Genomic DNA, 15,219 nt, shown 5'->3' on the forward strand with positions numbered 1-15,219 from the left:
TGTGTGTGTGTGTTTGGTGTTTGTGTCAGCCAAGGTGTACCCGCCTGAATATGATCACAGCACGTCTTTGTGTACATTATGTGCATGTGTTTGTGTGTGACTGCGCGCATGTGTGTTTATCACTGTGTTCAGTCTGTGTGCTTAATCCTCAGATCATCCCCCATTCATCCTCTCATCCTCTTCACTTACAGCCCTAATCCTGTCATCCCTAGCTTTTTTTTTTCACCCCGGCCCTTTATCCATTTATCTCTCAATCCCGTTATCTCTCGCTGGCAACCACGGCCCCTCTGTCCCCGCTTCCCATTCCAGCCAAGCTCCCCTCTTTTGCCCCCTTTTTCCCCCAACCACCTCCAATAACTTATCTTGCCCTCCCTCCATCCCTCCATCCCTCCGGACCCAGTTCTAGCCAGACTCAGCAGATGTCTGAAAGCTTGGCATCAGGGCTTTTTTTCCGCAGAGTTCAGTCCCTCCCATATGAAAATGCGTTGCAAGGAACTGCACTCTCATCTCTGCAAATTAAGCGCCTCCTAACAATACAGTGGTGGGAAGTGAGGGAACTGAGCCTGAGCCAGAAGAAAAAGGCGCAATGCAGCGTAATACAGATTCATGTTCAGGTTGAGGTTCTTATACTGGAATCGGGGCTGGCGTTCCCTCAGTTTTGTGAGGCTTCCATCTGTGTGATGAAGGCAGCTGCAGCAGAGAGATGGTGATCTAGGAGCCTACCCACGCAGCTAGCTACCTAGCTGTCTACCGACTGGCCTACCTACCGCTGCTTTTTGGAGCTGACAGGCTGCCACGCAATAAATAAATCATCAAAAAAAGCTGCAATGCAGTGGGGGTCGCATTCTTGTTCTGTACTCTCAGGCAGCCAGTGCGTGGATAGAAGACAGCATCTTCTTCCTTCCTGTTCCTTTTCTCTCTCCAGGGGCTTTGAGGAGACCGCAACAACAGCGTTCTGACTCCATCTAGACACAGGGTTAGATGGCTACATTGAAGGATGGATGCTTTGATGGATAGGAGGGACTGAGGCTGAAGAGGGAGGGAAAGTTTTAAAAGAGGGGCGGGAACAAGAGGAATCAGGGGGGGAGCAGCAGGACGTGTAACGCGAGTGTGTGAATGACAGACGCAGAGCAAAGAGAAGAGAGAGAAAGGAGGCGAGAAGAGACTCAGGCTGTCAGGAGGAGAGAGACAGAAAGGCCCGAGGGGGATCAGAGCAGCGAGGCCGGGGAGCCGAAGAAAAGAGAAGCAGAAGAGTGACAGGCAGACCAGGCTTGCGTGCTGGAGAAGTGGAAGAAGGGACACCAGCGAAGGGAAGGAGGAGGAAGAGGGAGTGAACGAGGGAGAATTTGAATGTGTGAGACAGACGTGGACTGAAGCCACCGTCGGCTCATGGTCTTAGAGCACAGGCACAGGAGAGGAGGAACAGGAGGGGAAATAGAGGCGCAGAGGGAAGGGGAGAGGAGAAGGAACGGGAAAGTGGAGAGCTGGTCAGCAGTAGTTCCTCTAGATCAGACAATGATGGGGCTGTACTACCCTGCAATGCTACCGGTAAGTTCACCGCTTAAGCAGAGCTTCTCTGTATAAGCAACTCTGCACACATGCTGAGAACTGCAATATCAGAACTAGAAAAAGAGGAGATATTATTAATGATTTCTTTCATTTGTTTAGTTTGGCTTAATGAAACCGTAATTGATGTTCTGTTAATGGCACGGCCTGTTTTGGTTTGCTGTGTCTTGGCCCAGGTGAGGCCTTTGTCAGATAGTTGGCAGGGCATCAAGCTAACAGCAGGGCTTGTCCCTGCAGCTCTGCTCCTTTCACTTTTTAACTCTTTGCGCTCAAGTGTCTTTAATTGTTTAGAAAGAAATCATGCTAATGCCTTTTTACCACATAGTAGTTATGCATCATTTTGTCCTCATGTTACTGGAGTGGAGACAATATTCGGAGAGGCAGCAAGCGAGTTGTATGCTTGCAAAAAGGATTGCTGAACACTTTGGTCACCGTAGAATATAATGTTTATTCAGTTGATGTGTGCTAGACTGCTCTTAGCATATGGTGGGCGTGTCTGTGCTACTTTAGCTGAGAGACAGCCCGAGGATGAGAGCTGTTCTCTGGCTCTGTTGTAGCATGTCCTGCTATCTGGTCTTGGGTTCCTTTGGGCTTTGGGGTGGGGGGGAGGTGGGGGGTTGGTGTATATGGACTGGGGGAGGTGGCAGGGAGGTACATGCAGACATGAGGTAGCAACCACTGCTTGGTTCCCTGTGTCGACATGCATATACATTGGGTATTGCATGCTCGTGCCATGCTGACTGCACACAGTGTTGTGTTATTTTTTTATATAGAGTACAGTGTGTGTATGTGTGTGTGTGTGTGTGTGTCATTTCATGTCCTGTCATGTGCACAGAGGGTGGAGGCTGAGATATTCTGTCAAGCGATTCAGCGTTGTCATCCAAGCTGTCCATGCAGTTTAAACTTCATCTGTCCCTGGATTGAGGGAGACAGGTGCCAAGGCACAGTTGTTTTTGTACACACACACACACACACACACAAACACACACACACAACACACACACACACAACAGTTGTTGCTAGAGTACTTTATTGCTCCCCCAACCACCCATTATGAACTCAGCATCATATAGTTACTGTTAATGAATACCGTAAAAACCTGTTTTTTTTTTGGTGATAACATCACAGGACACACATCCCACGCTACCTGCTCTTACCTGTTTGTAGGACTTGATTTATCCCTGGTCCTCAGCGTTAACACATGTCCTGCAGTTCCAAACACAGTACAGCTAAATCACAGGATTACAACAGAGCCTAATCTGTATTTTTCTTACAGAGATGTGGACACTTTCAGAAAGCACTGCAGTGTTTATGCGTAGGATAGACAGTGGTCTAAGTTTGTAGAACATTTTTCTTTATTTGCCCAACGTCTATAAAGCAACAACAACTTTTACCTCTTCTAAAAAGTGAAGTAGAGGTGTAGCTTGTTGTTCATGTGTTTCTCCTCTTTTTTGTTTTTCTCTCTCCTTCTCGTCCCCCCCTCCACTGTTTTCCTCCCCCTGCAGGCTAGAGCAGCTGTAAGCTAAACACATTATTCCTCTTCAAAGAGAATGACGCCAAATGGAGGATGGTGGTGGTAACTAGAAGGGTGTAAGAGCAGGGGTGGGGTGTGGGGGTTAATTCCATGTGGGAATGCACTTTAAAGGTGACACACCACCAGTCGCACTGTCCTCTGTAACATTTATGGTACTGCTCTCTATTTTGGGTGACAGATCTCTATATTGTATAAACTGGGGATAAGAGTTACCGTTAAAACTGTGTAACTTAAAGGCTCACTTGATGGCAGCTTTAAAGCGACCACTATCACTATTTTGCAATCTACTGTGTAGATAGCTAATTATTAATATAAACCATAAGATAACAGCCAATAACAAATAATAGCCAACCCTATCTAGTCTAATTTATCTCTTTTGCTGGGGACTCCCTACAGCCTACTTAAAGACCCCTGTTGGCCCACGAAACCCAGTTTCAGGATGTTCGCAGTCTAACTGAACCTTTAGGTGTCTCCCGACTCCAGGTGGCTAGCTGGCTCTTGCTAGCTTGTAGTGCATCTGATGGCCGCATAAAAAATAAAAAAACCTCTTCACACTGATCCACTCTTTTGGTCTGGTTTTGTTGATGATGCACCGTCTCTGGTAACCAGATATAAAGCCTTGAGTGTCGACTGATCAGTGCGTGGATTCTACTCTTTTCAGTCTGTCCCTACATTCCAGGTAGCTAATGCTAGCTAGCAGCTGTCTGCAGAAATCAGGCTGATGTCAACAAACACAAACAGCAGGAGCAGATGAATTAGTGAGCAGGCGTAGTTGTAGCATCTGCTACTGACCATCCATGGCTGTATCATGGTATAGCCTGTATTTTTAAATATGCAGAACGATGCAGCCTTGCAAGTGGTGAAGGGTCCTTAATTATTCTTGCACGGTTGTTTTTGCACATTGGCCATGTTAGTCATGTTTTAGTCTTGCTTCATTTTGGAAGGAAAAATGAGATCGAGAGTTTATTTTTGGCCACATCACCCAGAACTACTTGAATTTCCATCTTAATATTATTCAGTGACAAATGAACATGGCTCCATAATAGGCCTGCTCACGTGCTGATTCTGAAAGCCCGCCTGTTTGATCAGCACTCACTGCAGCAGGTTGCCATGCGAGCATTGAGTCTGCCTATTTTCATTTTAATGTTTTCACAGAGCAACAAAAAATATGTCTGCATAACTAGTTGTCTGAAAATGTGTGCACATCCAGTGCCTTTTTGTCTGTCTTTTTGTAATGTGTATTTGTAGATGTCCAGAAGTGTTGCATCATCTCTCTGACCCCTCTGCTTAGTGCTGAGCCCATGAGGAGTGGTGTCGAGCCAAGCCACTCTTACACTGAGTGGCTTGCAAGGCAGTGAGTGACATCTGAGTATTTAGGCTGCCTAACTGTTCCACCTCTCATATCATCTCCACAAGACTGCTTGGTTAGCCAACGTACGACGACAGGCCTTCAAGGAATTTGCAAGGGATCCACACCCAAGTCTGTTACCCTCAGGGATCTGTGTGTATGTATGTGGTAGTGTAGCTGCGCGTATATGAGAAGTGGACAGAATTGTGCTGCTGCATAACAAATAACTCCTAACAAACTGGCAGGTACCTGTGTGTCTTGCAGTGTCAGGGCATGGTAAAACAACACCCAATTTAACCAACAGCACATTGAACTTCATTCATTATAGTTATCCTGTGGGATTATGGGTATTTCTTTGTGTGTAGCAACTTTCACTTTAGGAAGTGGCAGATGATACTGACTTCCTGTCTCACTAAAACACAAACAGAAACACAGACTCACCTGTTAGCACAGATTAAGCACTAAAGCAAAGTGCATAGTCCTCAGTATTGGTGGCTTAATGTACTGTGTGATACTGCTCCACCTCAGGGTTCTCCCTCTGCTTTTACAGCCATGATGATATTGTCCAACACTAATGCCGGGCTAACTGCCACTGCCGCAGGCTGTATGCAGCGGGTCGAGGTGTGAAAACAACATGTTACCTCACACCAAAGCGCACATACATACACATACACGCACATTGCAAGCGATGCGATGCACAGATGTGGTGCAGTAGAGCCCTAAATGTATGCAGTATCTCCTAGGTTACCTGCAGCAGTAAGTCTGTGCTGTTGGGTTTTTAAATTTAAACTTCTCCTGCAGAAGTCGTGACGGCAGTGTGCAGATTCCCCGTCTTACTGCATCTACTCAGAATGCAAGATTGTACTAAACTAAAGGATTCTTCCTGTGAATTTGGTAAATGCAGTTGGAACTGGCAGTACAGCAAGCAAGTTAAAACATTTGAGTTCCACACTGGCTCGATTTGCATGTTTCCATTGTCTTTACAATTGATGGTGTGGGATGCTGTTGAATCCTCTGTAAATCAGTCTGGATTAAAGGTCAGTGAAATGTTAAGTGTAAGCTAAATGTCAATCAGTGATGGGATATGAGCGATAGGGACACAAAAATAGTAAATGGGGTTTGGAAGATGGTGATCACATTAGTGCTACAGAGGCAGCCATAGCCCTGACACATGAAGCATCATGCCTCTGGATGAAGTCAGGTTGAGAACTTGAGGGAGGTTAAGTGTGTTTGGAAAGAGTTTGCCTTTTTCATAATTCAGTAGAAACATTGTAGACACCCAATCATGTTTCATCTGAGGGTTGTCTGAACCCACTCAGGATTATTTACCTGCACTGGGGGTTCTCTAACAGCTGTCCTCTTCCCTGGTAGTCAGCCTCACCAAAATATATTGGTAACTACCTAATAGAAAAGGAAACAATATTATGTTTTTAATCCGTTCTAACTGTATTCCTTTTATGTTGTTCCTTTTCTTTTTATTGTGCTTTTTGAAAATGTGTTTATTTAATATAACCTCATCATTTTTAGCCAACTTCAATACAACTAGGGCTAAAACTAACAGTTATTTTCATCATTGATTAATCTGCTGCTTATTTTCTCAATAAAATGTCAGAAAATAGTGAATAATACCAGTCATGTCAGCATTTTTGCTTAAAAAAAGAGTAAAACAATTGTACGATCAAAATAGTTGCAGATTAATTTTCTGTCAATCGACTTATCCTTGCAACTATAATAGATCCCTTGGTCTTTATGCACAATTATGTCTTGGAAAGACACCAAAGAATCTTCCATGCAGTCTCTGTTGATCTATTATTGGTAGCTGTCTGGTAGAACCAGAAAAGTGATGACAGCCTTGTAAGCAGTGCTGTTTTATTGTTATTCTGTTATTGCACAAGCAAGCTGTGTTGCTACTGAATTCAAAACCTTTCTTTATTTTTAAATATTTTTCATCCAGTGACTATAACAGGTAACTATTGATGTATCTTAAAGGGACGTATTTTACAGCCTTTGCGTAATCTGATTGGCCCAGAATCAGGAAGGAGAGACAAAAGCTCATGCACAGAGGCGACCAAATAAGGAGATGGGCTGTGGCCTAGGCTTTGATGGACATCATAGTGCAGTAGAAGCTTTGAGTGACTTGAGGGGCGGGTGCCGGTGGTTTTAAAAGGGAAAAAAAAAAATCTCCCTCTGGCTTTCATCAAGCGTGGCAGGCAAGGACGAAGAGGGAAGGGGAAAGGGGGAATGGGGGGCGGGGGTGAACACAGGCATACTTACTTCTCCAACCACAGGAAAAGAAAAGAGACGGATTACAGAGGGAAAAGAAGCCGTAGAGAGTATTTCTGTTTTCAGCCAGGCATCTATGCAGCCACTAGATCGCTCCAATAGACAAAGTGTTATGAATTTGCATGATTGATGCCTTTTCAGTAGCATCGCCACTTGGCTATTGACTGTGTTTCTGTGGCTGGTGACGTGTGCTGTAACTTGGGTGGTTAGAGGCTAAAGTCAGCAGACAGACACAGACGCACGCTTGAAAAGATTTGCTGTGAAAAGGCCTTTCCTCCCCCTCTCCGTGTATGGAAAAACATGGTGTCTCAGGTAACACAAATGCTGTGTGTTTGTGTGTGTGAGTGACAGCATGGATGAATAGGTCCTATTCCAGATGGTCCTTTTTTAGTTGTAATATCAGATCGTTGATTAAAAAAGCATTTCAATAGACACTTGATCTACTCTGTTTTCAGCTTTGCTCCTATCGCTTTTCATGTCATTGTTAAACGAAGCATAGTTTGTTTAATTGTATCACAGATTCAGACAATCCTGCAGCTTATCTCGCAATGTCAAAATTCAGTTTGGGTTAAGACCAGACATAACTCTAATAGAGCCTGTCATTATTTCCCATAATCCCCCTTCCCCCTCCTGTTAAGCCCCCCCCTTTTTTCTTTTTCCATTATTTCTTTTTTCCTCTCCCCCCTCTCTCCCTTTGCCTAGTATATGATACTGCCATGTAGGGCAGTGCTGCTCCTTAGTCAGTGGGTCAGGAATGCCTGTGTAGTTTTAAGGTTGTACTCTTCTTAACTCTGATCTTAATCCACTGACAGCTTTTATTCGCCTCTCTGTTTATTAGTTCATCATTTCGTTATCGTTTATACCCGGTAATCTAAATCATAACACAGCCTTAACACACATGGTCACAAGCACTGTGGTAGTGTTCTTTAAACCTAAAAAAAAGACTAAATATTACAGCAAACTCAAAGTTTATTTTTTATTTCATATGACGAATCAAGTGGAAGCATCGGGTAATGACATCTAGTTAGTTCAGGCTTGGCAGTGCTTTTATTCAGCTAGGAACCATGCAATAGAGTAGACTCAATAAACAAAGCTTTTATAAACCACAGGCTGCTTCTCGGGTGCCCTGAAGCAGTCTTCTGAAAAGCACTGGATGATCAGTGTTTGTGATATGGCATCCCTGTTAATGAAATATCTCAGTTCTGGGAGACCCAGTCACGCCTTGGCTCTCTCATGCAGCGAGATTTAAAATGTAGATGAGCACTCCTGTTAAAACATGATTAGGTCTAATTCCCTCTCCATCTAATTATAAGCTGTAACCTTCTTGTTCTGTTGTCACTGTTTTCTCTAATTCTTTTACTCTCCTCTCTCCCTGTGCCCAACATTTTCGGGGTGTGTGACTCAGCCCTGGGCAGGGATATGCCTATAGGACACACCCTTTAGTGGCTGAATACAGGCTACTGCATGTTTATGAGCTCACATGCCCTAACAAGTACACTTAAGCTTTGATACATCCCCAGCCTTGGTAGGCTAAGGCCTAACCAATGAATTTCAATGGCTTATCGTCTCTTTTGGAGCAGGTTTTGGATGGGTCCCTTTTTTTTTATCACTTGGTGACAGAAACCCGTAGCGGATGCAAAACACAATAAGCTTTCACACATTCCTTCCTAACATACATTCAGCCATACCACAGCGAACGAGTTTCCCAGATTTTTCCATCCAGTTTTTGGATTACGCAGCCTTCTCTGATGCCTCCTCTATCTGTTGGGCCCAGACCCCAGAAGCTGCCTGTCTTGCAGATGGGCCTTTTAGCCTCAGCTGGCTTTTTTACAGCCAATGCGGTCGACTCACTGCAGAAGAGCGGCGAGCAGTCAGGCTATAGGATTAGAGAAAGGGAGAGGGAGAGGGCTTGCTTGCTTTGCGGCATCTTGGTTACTCTGTCTAATTAAAAAGCCTGTCTGGAGACCGAGTGTCTCTTGGCGTCGCCCAGCCCAGATCCAGAGACCAGACCAGTGGTTAATGGTGTTTGGATGCTGCCTGGCCTGGTGTGGAAGGAGCAACCCTGACCCTAAAAGCCTTCTTTCTTTTTCAGCTCATTCTGTATCTCCCTGTCCATCCACCGTGTCTGCCTTTCTTTCTACTCTCTGTCTTTGCTGTAAAAGGACTTAACTTAGTAACTTAGAAACTTAGTGCAAGATGTCCTTGAGCTTGCGTGAATTGATTGAAGCAAGCAATGTTGCAGAGTCACCACATACACACACACGCACACACACAAACACATACAAGATAAGGTGTATGCGTTGGAGCAGCAGCACAGCTATAAAGCATCTGTAGATTATCCTGCTGCTGATACAGTTGTAACAGTGCAGGGGGAAAAAATAACCCGAGGCAACATAGTCCCCACTGATACACAGTTAATCTGAATTATAGATGGCCGCTAAAAGAAATCCAAAAATACAGGAACAAGTATTCACACAATGCAGCAGTAGCTGTAAACATGTCACGGTTATCATGGCGCAGTCTGTGTTTATCTCTCTGCGTGTCCATCCATCCCATAAGCATCTTTGTATCTCAAACCATGTATCGAATTTTCTGACTCTTAATAATAGATGTGTTTGCAGTAAATATTTCATGGTCGGCTGACTGAAAACACATGCCTGTCAGAGATATGGAGGTAGAGGGAGGGGGAGAGGATAGTAGGGAGGGAATGGGGGAGTAACTGAGTGGTGAAGGAGAGAGAGAGAGAGTGAAATTTAATAGGCAGGGTTTTAACCCCCTCATTCTACCTTCATCAGGATGCGACAGCCACTGTTACAGGCTTACTGAGTACATATGTTAACTTGTCTCCTTCTCTTCTTTCCTCTCCTCTCCCTTCCCTGCTGCTGTAGGGCTCTCAGGATTCTACAGGAGGACAGGAGGGTTTGGTGGCCCCACCCTTTTCAGCGTTCCCTCCTCCACCCCCTCCTCAAAACGGGCTACCAGGGACAGACTTCGTCCCTGGGGCAATGTTTGGTGCTGGGGGCCAAGGTACAGCAGAGGTAGGGGCTGGTGCTAATGGAGCCACCACAACTACCACCACCACCACCAACAACATCGTAAGCACTGTGTTTATTAGTCTTAGTAAGATTCTGTATGATTCTATTTATTTTTATGAAATAAAATTGCTGTTGCAGTGCTACACTGTTGAAAGAATAAATCAGAAATTGGTTGGTCACTCCACCATTTTGGTCCAGATGGAAATATCTCACTAACTACTGGATGGATTGCCGTGACACTTTTTTTATACGCATGGTCACCAGGATAAATACTCATGACTCTGGCGATCCCTTTCACTTAACATTTACCTCCACCAGTAGCGTTGTATATTGGCTAAGATCTGGTGAGACAATGCATATTACGATACAGGGGTAATGATTGTATATGTATGATATATTCAGATACTATAAGCATCACAATATATTGTGAATCTAATTTGGGGAGTTTTCAGGAGTTCATGCAACCAGAACAGGATGTGCATTTGTATTTATCATAGCTCTTGTAACAACCAACATCATAACCCCCAGCTTACATTTACAACACTGCTATGTAGCGTGTAGTGAGAATTGACAGTGTCACAAATGTACCCAAAACAAAATATTGTGATCCTCAAGTTTATGGATATTTTCTTTAACCCAATACCAGCAGCCATTTTAGTTTTATAGTGAAATATCTAAACAGCTGTTGCACAGACATTCATGGTGCTCAGAGGATGAATCCCAATGACTTTGGTCATCCTGTAGTGCTAGCAGCAGGCAGACATTTTTGTTTTTGGTGAAATATCTCAAATACTTTTGAATGCATTGCCATGAACTTTGGTATAGTCAGTCTTTACCCCCGCAGGATGCATTGCAGCAGCTTTGGTGATTGCTTCACTTATTTTTTTTTTCAAATACTTGGAAAACTAATGACCTCAGCCTCAGCTGGACTTTGTGTGTAGTGCTAATTAGTAAATGTTAGCATACTAACAAGGCAAACTAAGCAGGTGAACATGGTAAACATTATACCTGCCAAACATCAGCTGTCAAGGTGCTCCCAGTCTCTGAGAGCTGCAGACTCTTAGTCTTGTTATTAAACATAAATACAAAAATCTTCTAAGAAGCAGCTGAGATTATAATTTCATTATATAATGATATAATTTCCTCCCAACCACAGGTAAAGACAGACGAGACGTCCCAGGGGGAGGCAGGTGTACAGTGCGGTTCAGGAGGTTCAGGAGGAGGAGGCTCAGTGGGAGACCCCACGGAGGCCAAAGGAACCCCTAAACGTCTCCACGTCTCAAACATCCCCTTCCGCTTCCGGGACCCTGACCTCAGGCAGATGTTTGGGGTAAGAATATGGGAATGTTGTGGGCCTCATTTTTAAAGGGATCAATAAATCAGTCTAGACACCTCGGGACCGCCGCGACGGGGCACGCTAGGGGTGGGGTTTAGGGACCGACAAAAGAGTCAAAGGAAAACACAAAGGAAAGACACTCATGATTGTTCCTTGGTGCTTGAGGGGGCAATTGTCCGCTATGTGTGTCAGTGTGTTAGCATGAGTGACGAAGTGAGAGGGGAAAAAGGGGACAGAGCACAGTTCAAGGCGAAGGGACAGCAAGAAGCTCATTGAACTGTGGGATGTTGTCTTTTGTGTAACAGTGACACCTAGTGCAAAGCAGTTGTAATTCACACAATGCCAGAAGCCTCAGACTTTACAGTTATGCCGTCCTAAAACACTACAAACCAAAACAACTCAAAGATGTAATTTACAGTTTTCTTTATATATATTTGCTAATTTCTTCCCTTCTTATCTATTTGCAGCAATTTGGAAAGATTCTGGATGTAGAGATTATTTTCAATGAGAGGGGTTCAAAGGTAAGTCCACACACTGCACTTCATCTGACTGTTGACTAGTGAGAGTAACTTCCACTTTGCATGGTTTTTCTCTGTGAATGTGACACTGTGATATGGTATCAGCACGCCACGTGGGGAATCATTGTTATGAAACTCCAATTATCTGTTTAACAATGTCAGAGTGCACACCAAGGTCTAAGGATTCTCCTCTCTCCCTCTCCACAATCCCTTATGATGTGCCCCTCACTCACCGCCAACCTCTTTAACCTCTGCTGTGTGCCACAGGGTTTTGGCTTTGTGACATTTGAGACCAGCGCCGATGCGGAGAAAGCCAGGGAAAAGCTCCACGGCACATTGGTGGAAGGTCGTAAGATTGAGGTAATTTTCCCTCCTCTCTCTCTTCTTCTTCTGTATTCTCTCTGTACTTCCATCATAATTCTGCTTGATCACTGACTGCTAGCTAGCTCCCATCTTCCCTTTAGTGATATGCTCTGATGCAGCCCACTGGTATCCCACTCCCTGGTCCTCTGCAATGTGTTTTTCATTTTTAAATCTAAAAAGACTTCTTTCCTCCTCTTTTTTTCTGTTTTGTTTTTGTGGTGGGAATGATTGGGGGTGCAAGAACACTACATAAGGCATGCTGGGTACTTTTCCTCTGCAGCATTTTATTATTTTTTTTTACATTTTTGTTTCCTCTTCACCTTTTATTTCCACTGATGCGCAACTTGTAGCCACACTGACGTTACAACTTTTTTTTTTTTTTGCAACAATTGGAATGATGTTTGTGTAGCTGGCACCGGAGGGCACGAGAGGAACGCAGTGAAAGGATGATGCATGGCAGATTGCTGTCAGATGCTCTTATTTTCTTCCCTAGAGTAGAAATCCTTCTGTGTTCCCCTCTCCCGGTGCTGCAGCTAAGTGGTTGTGACAAGCTTATGGCTCCTGGTGCTATAGCAGCATGCTGGGAATCACAGCAACACTGACGCATGTTCACTTTATGGAAGTCTGGATTCTTACCAATGATCTGTGCACTTGAGTTTTTATGTTTGTAAAGTCTATGTGCGTTCAGGTTGTTTATTTTGATTTAATTCAATATTGTTTGTTTCTTAACTGAAGCATGTGCTGAGTATTTGAAAGCAGTTTTTCTTCTTTATTTTAATTGGGGTTTTAATCAGCCAGTTGTCCATATTGGATCTCTTGACCCACGCTACTGTAAGCCAGGATTTCTGCATGGGCTTACTGTGGTGATTTCCTTGTGGTGTGTGCGTGTATGTGGGTGTGTGCGAGTCAGTTCCTGCATGATGGATGAGGCTGGCTGGACCCTGTTTTAGTTCTGTACTCTCAGTTCTGCTGCAGTGTGGTCGAGAATGAAAGACAGCCACCTGCACCCACTGGTACAACACACTCCCTCCACCACCTCCACCTTCAGTCAATCAGCAAGCTGAATGGATACTGATGGAGCCAATTTACCCTGCATTAGTCTTGTGTTCAGTCAACAACCCGTGTTGTCCCTGGCATTGCTTTAACCTGATTCTCTGTTTTTCTTCCCAAGTTCTGCATGACATCAGTCACTTGTATTAATCAGCGAGCAGTTTGTCCTTGTTTTCAGCTGTCACATTTGCATGTATTCTGTTGTACTTGTAGTGGTGTTGGGCTGTAGCGAGTCATGTATCAGCTGCATGGTGAGCCAGCAACAGGAAGTCTGTAGAGTGTGTCTCTTTCTGTCTGTTTATGGTGCATGGGCTTGAAGAGACAAAAGGCTGGCGCAGGACAAATCGCGGATTTGTGTTTATACATTCTTTCAACGGAGGAGAAAGGGCCGGACATTTCTATTTGAGGCGATGCTATCTGGCAGTTCTCCTTTCTTGCAGATGTTGCTGTGTTACTCTTGCTTTAATTGGTCATATCATTTCAGAGTTTGTTGAACTAAGATGGCAGATAACTATAATAACTATAGTAATCATATTTGTGTAATGATTCAGAAACTCTGAAATATAGGCCTACTGTATACCATGGTTATACATTAATATTCAACTATGATCATGTGTAGCCCTGCAGTTCACTGCTATCCACTGGCATGAGTTCATTTACTGTAACCTAAGTGTGCATGGTTGGTATTTGAATATGGAAATATGTTGCCTAACTGAGGCAGTACTGCAGGCAGCTGGGTGTATTTCTTGCATGTTTATTCTGTATGGCTATTTGTTGAAATTAGCTTTGGTGATGGGACTGTTGACTTTCTTGTTCAATTGGCATGAAATCAGTTGCACCTGGGTACCTCTTAGTCTTGCCTCACTCATTGAAAAAAGGCTAAATAGCTGAACTCTTAGTTTTTCAGTGTAAGTTTTGATTGAATGACTTATAAAGATACGCTGTCCTTAACTCGAGCGCTGACATTTCCTATTCTCGGTGCATGCCAATGGGAGTTGGTTAGTAGTTACTCTCATAGATGATAGCTGCCCGTAGTGTGCATGTCTGTAGCCTATATGAAATAGAAAGAGAATTGTTGTGCTCAAAGTTAAACTGTACTTGTCTTTGTCTGGAATAAAACTCTGCGCTTTGAAGAAGTCAATTTCCTGTGTGCTTCCAATGTATCCATGTAAGTGGCCCAACTACAATTCACTTTGTCTCTACCTGCTTCTCTGTGATCCCATCTCATCACCATTAATTCTATATATAGAGTCCTGTAGGCCTATATATAGGTGTGACAGTGTGTATCTTAGTTTGCACTCAAAAACATACACACCTCAGTGCATCTCCACCCACTCACGGCTGTTTCCGTGCGTATGCTCTAACATACATGGGTTAACGTCATTGACTTGTGTTACTTTGACTGTAGGACACCCTACAAAGCTAACGATAGAAAATCTCAACACAAACCATCACGTCACATATGTGTAGTCGCATATTTCATTTTTGTGCTGCAGTTATTGGGCTGTACAGGAAGTGCATTAGGGTCCCCACATGGTCTCATTTGTGCTGCCGCAAACCTGGATCCGGGAAATCATTAAGGCCACGGTTGCACCAACCGTGCTTCTTACTGATGAGTCCAGCTCTGTGTGAGCAACCATTAGCTGTTGGTCACACAGAACAATGTTCTTTTGTCCAGTTAACACACTTCTATTTCTTTACCTGTTTCTCAATAGATGACAATTTCAAGATGTGTGTTGGCTGTTATACAAGCAGGAATAGTTTCATTGTTCCGTCTTAGGGAAGGTAAGACAAAATACAGAAACTGCAGTGAGCTTTTTCTTAAATCAGCACCAAACAATCAGCATTGCACAAGAGGAATCTGCAGGTTTACCTTGTTTTTTACGGGAATCTTGCGGGTAGCTTTCTGGTCTGCTTGCTGTAGATCCACAGTGAACTGCGTGGGAGGGCTATGGCAAGGACAAAAGTGTAGCAGTTTGTACACATCAGTGGTTGCACACAGCCACAGAGGCATGTGCATGGGCACAGAGACCATGCAAGACCCTATAAGAATCCATTCACTAACTCCTGCTCTGAGGTTGCGCGTTTGTGGGTTGATCTGTGTAGTTGGAGTATTCGGGGAAGTCACGGCTCCTCCGCAGTGCAGAGTTTTAGTCAGACATTTGAACATGCAGGATAGCTTAGGT

The 15,219-nt window shown here is 44.0% G+C and overlaps 1 protein-coding gene across 2 annotated transcripts in view; it reads left to right on the forward strand.

The window, feature by feature from the left end:
• The window catches only part of LOC118322844 (RNA binding protein fox-1 homolog 2-like), a gene marked incomplete in the record, with an annotated part of 40,349 nt that overhangs the window by 10,855 nt on the left and 14,275 nt on the right, over positions 1-15,219 (forward strand). For both annotated transcript variants that reach the window (XM_035654674.1, XM_035654673.1), the window contains 4 exon segments: positions 9,620-9,826; positions 10,923-11,096; positions 11,570-11,623; positions 11,888-11,980. In XM_035654674.1, coding sequence (XP_035510567.1) covers positions 9,620-9,826; positions 10,923-11,096; positions 11,570-11,623; positions 11,888-11,980 — 528 coding nt within the window.

This window comes from Morone saxatilis, unplaced genomic scaffold (genome assembly GCF_004916995.1).
Source record: "Morone saxatilis isolate NCDOM2014 unplaced genomic scaffold, NCSU_SB_2.0 Contig14, whole genome shotgun sequence".
NCBI classification, from domain to species: Eukaryota; Metazoa; Chordata; class Actinopteri; family Moronidae; genus Morone; species Morone saxatilis.